The sequence below is a fragment of the Ammospiza caudacuta genome, chromosome 16 (genome assembly GCF_027887145.1).
Source record: "Ammospiza caudacuta isolate bAmmCau1 chromosome 16, bAmmCau1.pri, whole genome shotgun sequence".
NCBI classification, from domain to species: Eukaryota; Metazoa; Chordata; class Aves; order Passeriformes; family Passerellidae; genus Ammospiza; species Ammospiza caudacuta.
In genome coordinates this window covers 12405709-12420320 of record NC_080608.1, presented here as the reverse complement: position 1 = coordinate 12420320, position 14612 = coordinate 12405709, and the positions used below count along the sequence as shown (strand labels likewise).

Sequence of the window (14612 nt, the reverse complement as noted above, 5' to 3'; positions counted from 1 at the left end):
TATTGTCAGAGGTGGGACAGGGGCTTAAAGAGCCTGGAACGTGAGCGAATGTGTTTATGTGCATAACTGCTTTACATCTCTGTACACTCAGTTACACGAGGAACCACAAAGATTGGCAACATCACAAAAAATTATTAACCCTCAGGAATATTCAGAGCCACTCAGAGGTGCCTCAGCCCTGCTGAATGCAAAGGGAAGTGAGTGTGACCCCATCACTAGCAGAGGGCCTCAGTCAGTCTCCAAGGCCTCCTCAGTCTCCTCCATCCTTCCCCAAGGCAGGGAAGCTGCCCTTTCCCTAGGGCTTTCTCCAGGCAGAGCTCCAACACTGCTGCCAAGTTTTCTCATTCCTTCTTCACTCCCTGCCTGCTGCCTGAGAGCTTCCCCTCACTGCTCCCTGAAAGGCGCTCTCCTTTGCAAGACCTCCCCAGTCAGGTGAGATGAAAGTTAGTCAGTGTGTGGCTGTAACAGATCCTCCTCTTTTCCTTGCCAGGTCTCTGACAGCGGCATCCCTCCCCTCTCCTCATCTGCGTTTATAAACATCCAAGTGACTGAGCAGAGCCAATACGCCCCCTCAGCCCTTCCCCTGGAAATATTCATCACCACCAACGAGGAGGCCTTCCGAGGCGGCGTTCTGGGCAAGATCCATGCCACAGATCGGGACCCCCACGACACGCTGGTGTACACTCTGGTGGCACAGGTGCCCAAGGAGGGGCTCTTCTCAGTCGGGGCTGCAGATGGGAAGATCATTGCTGGGGACAAGCTCCCCCACGGGCACTACCTTCTGAACGTGACAGTGAGCGACGGAACGTTCACAGCCACCACAAGCGTCAGTGTCCACGTGTGGTGCTTCACGCAGGAGGCCTTGGACAAGGCCGTGGTGCTGCACTTCCGATACCTCTCCCCCGAGGAGTTTGTGGGGGACCACTGGCGCAACCTGCAGAGATTTCTGGGCAACATCCTTGTCACCCGGCGCCAGAACATCCACATGGCCAGCCTGCAGCCTGCAGCTGCCTCGGATGGAGTGGATCTGCTCCTGGCTGTCGGAGAGCCACACGGCTCCTTGTATGAGCCGCGGGTGCTGGCCAGCAAGCTCACTGGATCAGCTGGGGAGATGGACCAGCTCGTGGGGCTCCGGATGAAGAAAGCAATCCATGTGCCTTGTCACGGGTCAGACTGTGCCCACCGTGTCTGCAAGGAGACCATCCAGCTGGACCCAGGCATGATGTCCACGTACAGCACGGCCCGGCTCAGCGTCCTCACCCCACGGCACAGCCTGGAGCAGATCTGCTCGTGCAATGGTGAGCAATCCTTCTATAAACCTGGGCATGTTGTGTTCTCCTTCAGTACATTATAGAGCACCTGGATTTTCCATGGAATTAGCTTGCCCAGTGACCAACAGTTCTGCCCACAACTTCAAAGACTTTAAACTCCGAAAGTTTCATATAGTCTCATTTTAAAAATTGATCTCCTGTAGCATTTAATAGCAGCAACATCTGTCTCTCTGATTGGGAAAAGTCACTCATATTTAGCAGGAAATGAAGGTCAGCGATTAGAATTTTTTATCTTTTATCTCTTGTATTGATTCTGGACCAAAGCACAGAATAACAAATAAATTTGAGGAAAGCCAAATAAAATATATTTGTTACACTGGTTCTAGGATATTTCAAGAAATAATTGGAGGGAGCAGAGATCAGTGACATTAGGGCAGGAACATAAGGGGATACCACAGAATAATATAAAAACTTACTAAGGACGGAGAAATTCAAGGGTTTTGTAGGCCACACTGAGGGCACCTTGAAGGACAGAAATAGCCAGGTTGATATTTCAGGGGTGCTTCACAGTTGAGTGCATAGAAGAAATACTGGGAGTTCCTGGTGGGGCTGTGGGAGATGCAGTGCAGGGATCCATGGGTTGCTGTGGATGGGACAGCTCCTGAACAGCTGTGGCATCAGGCTAGCAAAAGAGGCAAGGCTTGATACCGTGCATAGCCTCAAAGTGCCACAGAGATGAGACCTTTCTTTCACTCTCCTTTCAGGAACAGCTGTGAGGTTTGGGGGCCACAGCTACATCTGGTACCAGCACTCCCAGGCTGGCTCCTGGCACATGCACTTTCGCCTCAAGACCCACCAGCAGCACGCAGTCGTGTTCCACGCCAACGGGAGCGACCACGCCACGCTGGAGGTGGGTATGGCACTGCAGGGGACTGCTCTCCACAGCCACAAAAACCTCACTCTCTCAGGGAAGGGAATCACAGAAAGAATATGCAAAAATATGTACCCTTAGTAATCCGTGAAATACAAGACTTGGGAAGACCAAATGAGAGCCAAGCAGAGTTTGGCAATTGCTGCAACTACAACAGGAAATCGTTCTCTATACATGTAAATGCATGTATTGGTCTCTGGTGTGACTTCTGGTGAAGTCATCAGACACTCATAGCAGGTCTACATCACCCTCTTTCTGGTTTCTTCATTCCTCTCTTGCATCTCACCTCTCAGGGCAAAGAATTTATCAGGTGGAGTTGTTCCCAAACCAGTTTGTTTCCACTTTAGCAAAGGGCAAACTTTCTCCCATACCTCAAATTACAGGTTCTTTACACTAATGGACAGAAAAGAAAGAACAGGAATCCAAAATTGTATTTTTCACACAAACTCCCCTCTTTCCAACCACTTTCTTCAGACGGTTTCACTATTTTAGACACCTGCAGAGAGAGGAGTATTTCATTCTGATTACTCTCCTCCCCTCAGCTGAGCACTGAACTTACCAAAGCATTCAAAGATCATCTCACTCTTCCACTTGGCCAACAGAAGGAAAGCAGCAAATTACTAAAGAAAAGCTGTTTTATATATTCCTCATCAACTGAATTCAGACTAACTGGAGACTAAGATCACAGCACCTGCTTACTAGCTTACAGAGATTTGTCCTTGAGACTGATCACATTGAGATCTACACACTATAACCTACCTGGAAGTGTTCATCCTGTTCTTGGATTTCCCCATCCCTTCTCATGGTTTCACAACCCCATCTTCCTGTTGTTCCATCTTTCCACAGTTACTCAGACCCACTCAGACAGGGAGCTGCACAGCAGCCAACCCCCACGCACATGCCTTTTGCACATATTTCAAGCTCCAGCTGCCACAGCCATCACTCCTGAAGAGCAGGAGAAGAGAAATATCATGCATGTGTCCTGTACCCATCTCTGAGAGTGACTTTAGGCTGAACTCTAAAGGGCCAGTGTGAAAAACTTCTCATAAAGGGTCTCATGCTTTCTACCTCACCTCTGGGAAGGAGTCACCAAAGAGCTCATCAGAAGGAATCCAGCACGTTGGGTGGTGCCCAGGAAGTACAAGATGACAAGAGACTCCACTGATTCAGGCCAGCACAGGGAGTCAAGGGAGAAAACACTCATTATTGGTGGAGTTCAGTGAGCCCATGATGTCCTGTGGCCAAGCTTGTCTCCACAATCTTTTCAATAGGAAACATTCGTAAAGCCTCCTCCATAAAAGTGCCTGTAAATAATTTCTTTCCTGACTCACTTTATTAGCAAATCTTAGGGATAAAAAGATTTCTAAACGACCTGGCCTGATAAAAATGAAGGAATCCCTCAAGATTTTAAACTTTTTAGACTGAAGTACTCCAGATATGAGCCAAAGCCTTGAAAGGACCATAGCTGATGGTTTGTAGATTTGATGAAGAGGATGAGCTCTCCCAAGAGCATGCATATCACCACTTTTCCATTCTCTAAGCTCTCCTGATGTTCAGAAATAGGTTACAGGAAGAGGATGGCAGACCTGGCAAGCTGGGAAGGGCTTGGCAGTGTGTCAGTTCTTGCTCCAGGGAATCAAGTTCTCAGCTGTCTCCCAGCCCCAGAAATTGATAAGCCAAATCTACAGACCCATCTGAAGAGAAATCATGTTCCTGCAGATGAAGTGAAGTGACAAAGCTCTCTGGTGTGCTTGCCAGTTGTGCAAAGGGATTTACACACATGTTGCCCTGAGGCCCTTCCATGCCATGTGCCAGCTTCTTCTTGTTCTTTCTTTCTTCAGCAGTTGCCATCTCCTCCCACTGGTATTGATGTATACCATGGGGTATAAACTCTCTAAGAGTTAGCTGTTGTTCTGCTCTGCCCCAGAGTAGTCCCTTCATATTGTGTGTGGGTTTCTCTAAAGTCAGGGTAGCCCATAATCATTGCTACTCTTCTAACCCCTTCCAAGAATCAGACCCTCCTTGCTGTCTCTAATGTCCCCCATGGACATCTCTCCTGCCTAGGGTCAGTTGCTTGATGTTACATAGCAGGCTCTGCAGGTTTCCCACCAACACTTCATTCCATCCCTTTTGTCCTTCTCCATAGGATCTTGGCTTCTGTGAGAGAGAGGTTTTATCAGCAAAGCACTGGGGAGATAGAGGTGAAAAAGGGGTTTAACTCTGACTTCACCCTGAAGCAACACAGCTAACTTTTCCTTTCTCTGTCTATATGACTTTTAAAGATGAATCTTGGGCCAGAAATAGGAATTTCTGATGTCCCAGTTTAATGCAAAGGACGTTGGTGTGGTTCACTTTTAGCAGCTCAGTACCTTGTCTCTCTCCAGTCTGTTGGAGATCAAGGATTGGATTGCAGCACATATCAGTAACTTTGGCCTGGTTTTCCAGCATGGGTACAACAGTAATTCCTTTCTCTGCCTCCCAAGTCCTGCTTTTTCCCCCAGAGAAAGCTGCCAGTGCTTCTCCTCAATAAGATTCTTTCACCACCCTCAGCCCTGCCAAAGGGACAACTGCTCCAGCACCTTCCCCACCACCAATGAGACAGTGAGAACAGAACAAAAGCCACGTGGCGCAGAACAAGAGCCCATCTGTCACTGGTGATGCTCTTATGGATAGTCTGAATGCCAGGGCTCTGATCAGGCTCAGGAGGGTGGGAGAAAGGGCAAGCAGCTGCAGCAGTAGCTGTATGATCCCATGGCTCTATGACATGGAAAGATGGGCTTCCTTCCTTGCATGCTGGTCAAAGGCTGCCAGGAAGGACCACGGGTGAAATTGTGACAGAGAGGTGAGGGTGTTCTGCAAAATAAAGGAGTTGTAGTCACTTAATTCATCCAGACATAGGTTAAAAAAGGTGAAAGGGGCTGCATTTTGGTACTTCTTGGAATCAGAAAATTGGGAGTAATCTCAACTGCCAGTGTGAAGGCCAGGAGAGGGGGATGAAGCAGCAGGAGAAATGAGTCCTCAGCCACCTGTGTCACAGCTACCTGTGATTGTATGTTTTACAGATGGTTAATGGAGTGCCTCACCTTGGCTACAGCTGCCAGGGGAGCTCCTCTGGGAACCTGTCCTCCTCACGGTTTGTGAGCGACGGCGAGTGGCACTCGGTGTTCCTGGAGGTGAAGAATTCTTCCGTCCGCCTGCTCGTCGATGGCCTGGGCAACGCCTCCCTCCAGCTGCCAGGGACCTGTGGTGTCCCCCAGGGCAGGAGAGACCTGGTCTTTGGGGGCCTCCCAAAGCCGCTGCAGTCCCAGAGGGTCACTCGGGGGTTCAGGGGCTGCCTGGACCTGGTTGCAATCAACGGCAGAGAAGTTGTTCTCCTCCCAGGGAAAGGGCAGTCGAAGGAAGTCTTGGAGCAGGTGGGGATAAGGCAGTGCTGCTCCCCCAGCGGTGCCTGCAGCAGCAACCCTTGCCTCAACAACGGGATGTGCTCCGAAACTCATGGAGGAGGTACGTGAACATCCCACACAGGGCTGTGCAGAGCAGTAAGCACTGAGCGGGGGGAAAGATGCAACAACTTTATTATCCCTGTAGAGGGGTTATTCCAGAGGGGAGGCAGAGATCCTCTATCCCAGGGGACCTCAGGTGACTCAGTGCAGCTGCAGGCTGTGAGATCATCATCCTGGCTCTCACCGGTGGACCACGGGCCCAGAGGGCAGGAAGGTGTTTCTGAGGAGTGCGCATGACATAGGAGAGCAGAGTGTTGCCAAAAACTCAAATGGATGTAGAATCAAAAGATTCCACCCACCCCTCTGCATCCTTTTTGCTTAAGGAGCTGTTAACAAGGCTGGAATCAGGCAAGATGGAATCATGTGGTGATGGAATCTGGGCAGAAACAAGCCAAGATCTTGGACTCTTCCCACTGCAGTGAGCGACTCCCCAGGGCTATGCAAAGGGATATGGGAAAACCGTAAGCTCAAATCCTAGAGTCCCAGGCTAACATGGGGTACACACGCCCAAAAGAGGTTTGATGCAGGCTCTGCCCCAGGCAGTGTCCCTGCTGCCCTCAGAGGGGCTCCTTGCAGTGAGCTGTGTCCTGTGTCACAGGGACAGGGGCTGTGAGCAGAAGAGCTGCTCCCAGTGATGTCCACCCTGTGTCACTGCCCTACAACTCCTTGTAGCTGCCAGCACAGCAGGGCTGCACCCCATAACACCCTCCATGAGATGGGTACTGCCTGTGCCTCAGCCCCTCTGAGGGGCAGTGGGACTCTCCCCACGCTTCTGTGTGGGGCAGAAGCTGCTCCTGCAGCTCTCTGGGGCCCTTGCCAAAGCACACCCTGCCCAGCGAGCAAGTGAGGACAGAGGAGGCACCACCTTCCCCTGCCCTGCCCGCTGCCTCTGGGAACAAGATTCCCAGCCCTGTCGACTCAGCAGCTGCCTGGTTCAGGTGAACTTGTTTGACACCAGGTGTAAGTGTACAGAACAGTTAGTCTGGCTGGCACTCACACCTCAGCCTTCAGACCCTCTGCACAGAAAAGCTCACTTGCTGGGCTGGAAGCAGCTCAAAGCCCTGGAGGGGAAAACACATCTCTGCTCTAAGTCAAGGCATCCCCTGCTTTCATTGCAGAGAGAATGCAGTTGGGATGGGGAGGTGAAAAATCACTCTCTCAGTAATAACCTGATGATCATCCAGCACCTTTCCCATAGTTTCCTTCCAAGATGAACAATTTCTTCTGCAAATGGCCCGGGTGGCCAAGAAAGAGCCTGTGGGACATGGCCCCAGGCAGGGCACTGTTGCAGGGAAGGGATTGCCTAAGGGATGTTTATTTGTGAGGTTATCCTGGTTCCCTGAGTGCCATGGGCTCAGTCCTGGGTACCCCAGGCAGGCAGCCCAAGTTCATGCAGAGCTGTGCCCACAGGGATCTCAGTGTAGGATTGCAGAGCTGTGCCCAGGGATCTCAGTGAGCTCCTGCAGAGCTGTGCCCAGGATCTCAGCGTGGGATTGCAGCACAGGCAGGGACTCGCCTGGGGAACCACGTGGCCGTGTGAGAACACAGCTGTGGGGAGAGCACCCAGGCCAGCCCAGCACCACCCCAGGACCACAAACACAAGTGAGCCCCACATCCAGGACCTGTGTTTGGGCACACACAGCCCTGTGGGCAATGTCCAGCACCTGCTGCACCAGTGTCAGCACGTCCTTCTGGTACAGGCACTGACACACATGTGGGAACAGGCCCAGGTTGTTTGCCCTGTGCTCTAAAGCAGGGCTGTTCAGCTTGTGGATGAGTAGCAAAGACTTTTCAAGTGTGCTGGAAGGTGCAAACTCTGAATTTCCCTCACAGCAGCACCAGCCAGGTGACGAGCAGGAGCTCAGCACAGCCAGGGACATTCCCACGCTTGGGGCTATGCTAAACAGCAGCCAAAAGCACAAACAGCAGGAGCCCCTCCGAGTGCCTGGCTCTGCTGGGTTTCTCTCTGTCTGTGAGCAGACATCTGCAAGCAGGAGAAACTCGGCAAGTTGAGACAGGCACTTCATACCACGAGAACTCGCAGGACCAAAGACTCCTGAGAACAACAAATTACAGGGGATTGCACTCAACAGAGTCAGAAACTGTGAATCAGCCAGCCAAGTTCCCCTTCCTTTATCCCAGATTTGTCCCTCAGCTTCTCCGTGCAATGAAGCCATGCCCTGACTGCATCCCTGATCTGTGTCAGGAGAGGACGGGCTTGACTTGTTGCTCAATCAGCTCCCTAGTGCCACTGTGTTGTTCCAGAACAGCCACCTAGCCTCCAGCAGCCACACCAGGTCCTGTAATGAACCCATCAGGCCTCCAGGGATGGCCTGGGTGTCCCACAGCATCTGCTGCAGCAGCAAATTCCTGTGCCTGGATACTGTGTGAGCCCCCTGTGGGGGCCATCAGCACCAGGCTCTGCTCCTCCCTGTCCTTGCCCATTTTTCCTCACGGATATGTTCACTCTCACCCTCTCCAGGTTACACCTGCATCTGCCCCGGGCTGTTCTCTGGTGAGCACTGTGAGCTTGGGGACAGTCCCTGCGAGTCCAAGCCCTGCCTGCACGGGGGAACCTGCACCCTCTCGGCCACCGGCTACTCCTGCCACTGCCCTGACTGGTACCTGGGCGAAAGGTAAGGCCTGGGGCGGGGCTTTGGGACAGGTGACGTCCCCTGGTGGGCTGAGAACATGAGCCTTGCACCTTCCTGGAGCTCACCAGGTCCACACACTCCGGGATTAATTGCAAACTGCAGGCGCCCGAGCATTGCAGCCAGGAGGTGCTGGAGGGCAGAGCTGAGCAGGGCAGGACACAAATAACTCTGCCATCGTGTGGCCACTGCTCCTCTGAGCAGGAGGGAAAACTGAAACTTTCCTGCAAGTATTTTGGTGCCTACAGGTGCTGTGGGGCAGTGCAAAGGCTCTCTGTGATGGGACACAGTGCTGCTGGCACACACTGCTGCTCCCTGTGACAGGAGCTGAGTTCAGCAGCAACGGGAACATCTTGGCTGTTATGGGGGGCCTGGCAGCAGGGTACAGGCAGGCGCTGCCCTGGGCGGCAGGAGGGGGCCCTGGGGCTGGGGGAACCTGCTGGCAGAGCTGTGAGGTGCCCCCTGCTTCAGTAGCCTCAACACCCACCCTGCAGAGTGCTAAAGGGGTTGTTTCTATCTGGGAACTCTGTGGGGTTCATGCAAAAGAAATCTCTGTCCCAGCTCACAGCTGTGATTCATCCAGTTCAAATCCCAGCTCAAGACAGTGGGCATTACCACCCCAGCCCAGCAGCCCCTCTAAGACCCCCACCTTGCCTCCAGCCCAGCCTGGTCAGTGATTCCCAGCACAGGCTCAAACAGCATCAAACCCAGTTCATCCTTCTGCCTTGCCCATCACACCCAGTTCATGCTTCTTCCTTGCCCATTTAGCCAGGATGGACACTGGTCCTGTGGATCAAGGCAAAAGCAGAAATTATCTGTTCAGCTCTTGGAATAAAGGCCTGTGGCTGAGCATTAGGTGGCAGTGTAATACCTGACATCGGCCAGAGCCTGTGGGTACATGTCACACACACCAGCTCACACATCCTAAATCACTGACTACAACAAGAGCGGTGCAGACTTCACAGTTTGTTCAGTAATGAGAGCAAAAAAAGGGAGGAAAAGCCACTAAAGCACTGTATATTCCCTTCAGCATGGGGAGGCCATTGCTGTTGGAAGGAAAGGTCCCCTATACTGTTGGCAAACATTCATGTTGTGTGTGGGTGGGGCCAGGACAGAGAATCAGAAATACCATCTCAGTTCTGCAGATGCTCTATAAAATGTCAAAAAGCCTCTTCAGCAAGGGTGTCCATTCACCATCTCACATGGTGGTCTTTTCCCAAATGTTTTCTGTAACCTGCAGATATCCACAGACCATCCAGAGGCTCCACAGAGCTTGGAGGACATGGGAGACTTCATAAGAGGTTAACACACCTCATACTGACCCTGGGCTTCCTAATTTAACAGGATGGGAGCATCTCTCTATGCAGTGTTAGCCCTAGAATTCCAAACACTGCTCTGAGGCAGAAAGCCCCCTATTTTAATTTGGGTGTACAACTGAAAAATAGGACCACCCTGTAAAACATGGCCTCTTGAAAACCATCATTTTATACTCAAGGATCTTCTGCCAGGATCAGCAGGTAGCAAGAATCCAGCGAGGGAGGGACAGCAGACCAGGACAGGGCATCTGTGGGTGGTGTAAGCCAGAGCCTGACCAGGATCAGGCAGTTCTGGTGCATCCCAGGCTGACAGGGCTCATCTCCATCCCTTTCTCCGCACAGGTGCGAGAAGCTGGCAGAGGAGTGCCCAGACAACCCGTGCCGCAACGCCGGGCGCTGCGTGAGCAGCCAGGGCTCCGTGTACTGCATCTGCCCGTCCGATTACCAGGGGGAGTACTGCACCCAGCCCATCATCACCCCGGCCATCGTGCCCACGCACTGGGCGCTGGGCCCCGAGGAGATCGCGGAGATCGCGGCCGGCGTGCTGGGGGCGGCCATCCTGGCCACGGTGTTCGTGCTGGTGCGCAAGCGCTGCTGCCACCGCGCCAAGGCGCACAAGCCGGTGGCCCGCGAGGACCCCGACCTGCTCTCCAAGAGCGAGTTCTCCAAGAGCGTGGGCGTGGGCACCCAGCCCGTGCCCCCCATCGAGCTCAACATCCTGGGCGACGCGGCGCACAACAACCTGGACCGGGCCGCGCCTGAGCCGCGCAAGGGCGCCGGCACCCCCGAGTTCGTCACCTTCAACTCGGCCAACGCCCCCAAGCACCGCGGCACCATCGTGTGCAGCGTGGCCCCCAACCTGCCCCCCGCCGCACCCCCATCCAACTCCGACAACGAGTCCTTCATCAAGTGCACCTGGGCCAGGGAGGAGATGGGTCAGTAGCCACCGCTTCTTCTTGTTCTTACATACCCCTCCTTCCCTTGGGAAGGGGATCTGAGGTTTGAAAACATGGAGGGAAAATGGTGTTGGCTGAAGCAAAGTAGTGTTGTCATCTTATCTCAAAAGTTCCATATCATCTTGGTGATTTCTCATGGGCATTACCTTACTGACTCCTTCCACACTGACTCCTTCACAGCACAGCCAACAAACTCCAGCTTCCTTCTCACCCAGCTAACCCCCTCTTTTATAGCACTCATCCTTATTGGACACAGCTGTGGCCTGTTAAGTGAAGGCCTGTCCGAATCTTTGGTAATTAGTACAGCTGCAACTCCTCAGGGGTGAGATTACCTTCCACACTATCTTTATTTTCTTACATTCTATCTCTCTTATATTCGATCTCCTCCACAAAGTAGGGGCAAATGCTGCCCCAGCCCTGCTGTAGGGCTTTCATTGGCTCTTTCCTCCTGGTTCACCACTACATCCCAGTTTTCTGCTTTTTTCTGCTTGGTTTTGTACACAGTCAGCAGGGAAACCATTAATGCACAGCAAGCTGTGATCCTGGGTCAAAAAGAAAACCCGTAAAAGAGAAAAATTGGGAAAAAAAAGTTAAGATCCTAAAAGTCAGTAGGAGTTTTAGTGAAGACATTTGCATCAGTGCTCCTGGGCAGAGGGATCACATTCTCAGGGAAACACCTTGAATGGCTCTGGACAGCAAGGTTACCCCATGCAGGAGTTCCTCACAAAGGTAACTGCAGGGAAAGGGAGAGATCCAAGGCATCACTGCCCCAGTCCCTTCGTAACATGGGTTTCTTGCATCCAAACATAATGATGAAGTGTGTCTTTTGGGTGCTGCAGTAGTGGATATCTGTAGGCTGGTGGGGACACAGCCTCAGCACGGCCAGGGGTGATCTCAGGTTTCCACAATTCCCAAATTAGCGACCACATCTCTCTTTCCTAGTCTGCCACATCTACAGGCTCAGAGCCTACCTACAGAGAGAATTTGCAGGAGGGCAAGAGAGAGGCACCAGCTGCTAGAGCTGCATCTAACATGACTGTCTTTCGTTCCAGTCTACCCAGCAGAAACCACCTACTGGCCGCCCCGGTACCTGTCATCAGATGTGCAGGAGTACTCCCACTACGAGATCATCCAGGGCCCCCCTGCCTCCTCCTCTCACCCTCCTCTCCCTCCGCCGCCCCCTCCCCCGGCAGACGCAGAGCCGGTCGCTCTCTACGGGGGCTTCCCCTTCCCGCTGGACCAGAGCAACAAGCGCGCCCCCATCCCGCCCCGCTACAGCAACCAGAACCTGGAGGACTTCCTGCCGCTGGGCCCCGTGGACGTGGGGGCATCCCAGTGCCAGAACGAGTACACGGCCATCAGCTACTACCCAGCGCAGCTGGTGCAGGGCGAGGGGGTCCCGTTCCAGTCCGAGCCGGGCTACAAGCGGGTCAGCATGCGCCTGAGCGTGGCCCAGCCCTCCTACGCCGACTGCGAGCTGGGCCACCAGCCCAGCATCCGAGCCCAGCCCCTGCCACCACCCAACTACGAGGGCTCTGACATGGTGGAGAGTGACTATGGGAGCTGTGAGGAGGTGATGTTCTAGCGGGGCTTGCTCCTGGGATGAGGAGAGAAGTTTCCACACAGAACAGAGGGCAGGGGGCTGGCACACGCTGCTGAAGGGAGGCTTGTGTGTGTCACTCTCAGCTTGCAGCATCCCCCCCTGCATGGCTGGGTTGTAATTTTGGCTGGATCTTTCCCCTCGCTGCCCTCCATGGTGCTCCTGCTGCAGATGGAGGGGAGATGCTCCAGGCACTGCTGGGACATGGAGGATGCTCCTGGGATGCCAGTGACTAACTTGCCTCCTCACCGAGGGGACTGCCTCCAGCACCATGCTGCCTCCTCCCACGCCAGGCTTCCTGGCCATGGGGAGGATGAGGAGGAGGAGGGCAAGCACTGCAGGTATGGCAGCAGTCATGGAGGAGAAAGGTGTGGAAGGATTAGCAGTGCACAGCCTGGCAGTGCCCCTTGTGGGGTACAGAGGCTCCCTGCTCCCAGATCTGGCTCCAAGGGCTTGCATCAAGCCAACAGTTTGTTCGTGGAATGGATCAGCTGGTGCAAACCCTCTTCATGTCTGCTCCCTGACACTGGGGGAGAGAAGAGGGAATGCAGCTGGTCCCACCAGCACATCCCTGACTGGCTAACAGAAGTCCAAGGGGAAAAAAAAAAAAAAAAAAGAAAAAATAATTTGTGTAGAAAAACCAAGCAACAAGGTTTCTTACAGCAGGAACCGCCCACAGACTCAAAGCAGGCTGCCCAGCTGGGCTGTGTGCGCACAAGCAAGGGGGACCCTGCCCTGAGGATTGTGTGCACAGCCTTGTCCCCGTGGCTGTCCCAGTCCCACACTGATGCAGCTGCACGCCCCGTGCTGTATCCCAGAAAGACTGGCCAGCACTGCCTGGAATCTCTGACCAGAGAGGGGCACTGAGGCTACTGAGCGTGGGTTTGCCTGTTTGTCCTTGTGCTTGGACATGTATTGTTTCTTCGTGAGAGGTTTGCTTTGGTTGGTTGTTTGATGTAATTTTTTTGTTGTTGTTGAATTTTTGGAAAGTATTAAAAGAGTTTGGATTTTTTTACTATTATGATTTTACTCAGTATCCCAGAGATTCTCTTGTAAATTATTAGGACATCCTTGCCTAGCTTCAGCCAAGGGAACAACAGCTTAGTTTGGGCATGAAAAGCTTTCAGGGAAGTACCAACACAGCAAGTTACACATTTTTTTGAGGATCCTCTATGTGCCACAGGGATGAGGCAGACAGACCCACAGTACCCTGTCTTGCTTTGGGAAACCATGAGCCTCCTCATGGTATCTCTTAGCTCAGGAGTAAAGGGCTTGAAAGGACCCAAATTGAAGCCTTTGATTTTTCATCCCAAACAAACACCACTTGTTTTACCTCTCAAAGCTGTCATGCGCTTCCATGACAGCTTCCACCAGCTCTGCTCAGCAGAAAGCAGTCCCTGCCTAGATCAGACCTCTTTTATCTAGGTGGTTTTATTCTGTTTGGTAAATTGCTCTGATTCTAAAATAATGCATTTCTGTCATTTGAGGACATTTAATTTTGAGGTGTCTCAACAACAGGCACCACTTTTACCCATAAGGAAAACACAAATTGTTCTTCCCAGCAGCAGAAGCAGCACAAATAACAGTGATATTTTCCTTTAGATTTTTTAATTCCCCAGGGTTGCTTTGGCCAGTGGTCACAACACAGGGAAGGGCAAAGACAGCTTGTAATGAAGCTCCTCTAAGTAATACCTGGGAAGGAGCAGCCTCAGTACAGCCATTTTATGGGATGGGGACAGCCCTGCAGTGCTCACCCCTAAGAAAGGATGGCTGTTGGATCCCACCATGGTGACTCTCCAGTCAGAAACACCCTGAAGCACCAGGAGTGCCTGTGCTCAGCAGTCCCTCCTGCCCTGTCATTCAAGTGACCTCAGATCCACAGTCCTCATCAGCCTGCAAAAGCCTCCTAGTTTAAGGAAAAAAAATCTGCCAGATTTCTAAAGATGAACTTTTTATAGCACTGATTTCCCAACAGCTCCATAATGACACACTGCAAGGGCATGAATTATTCAGCAGTGAGGATAAGCTGAGCTGCAGTAGTGCTGGCAGTCTCCCAGTGTGGGCTGACTTTTGCTCCTTTGATCTCTAGGGCGGATCTGCAGCAGCTCAGCATCCTCCATCTTTTTTCACATGCCAAGCTCTTTTTTTCAGCTGCAGCCCCACTTTTGGCATAAATATGGAGATGAAAAACCAAGGCCCAGCTTTGGTGAGGCAGAGAAGAGCTCAGCCCTACAAGCCCAGAAGCTCTGCCCACAACCTCCTTGCACAAATGAGGTCAAAAGAAAAATTAAATTTTCCAAGCAGCAAAGCTGGAACACTTTTATTTGAAACACTCACTGGGAGGGGAAACTGTGTGTGCTGTGTGGGAGCAGCACAGGATGGGA

The 14612-nt window shown here is 52.5% G+C and overlaps 1 protein-coding gene across 1 annotated transcript in view; it reads left to right on the top strand.

The window, feature by feature from the left end:
- The window catches only part of FAT2 (FAT atypical cadherin 2), a 43709-nt gene extending 31496 nt beyond the window's left edge, over positions 1-12213 (top strand). The window contains exons 18-23 of the mRNA XM_058815288.1: positions 491-1298; positions 2036-2181; positions 5265-5706; positions 8188-8341; positions 10015-10607; positions 11681-12213. Coding sequence (XP_058671271.1) covers positions 491-1298; positions 2036-2181; positions 5265-5706; positions 8188-8341; positions 10015-10607; positions 11681-12213 — 2676 coding nt within the window. The remainder of the gene's footprint in view (positions 1-490; positions 1299-2035; positions 2182-5264; positions 5707-8187; positions 8342-10014; positions 10608-11680) is intronic.
- The last annotated feature ends 2399 nt before the right edge of the window (positions 12214-14612 follow it).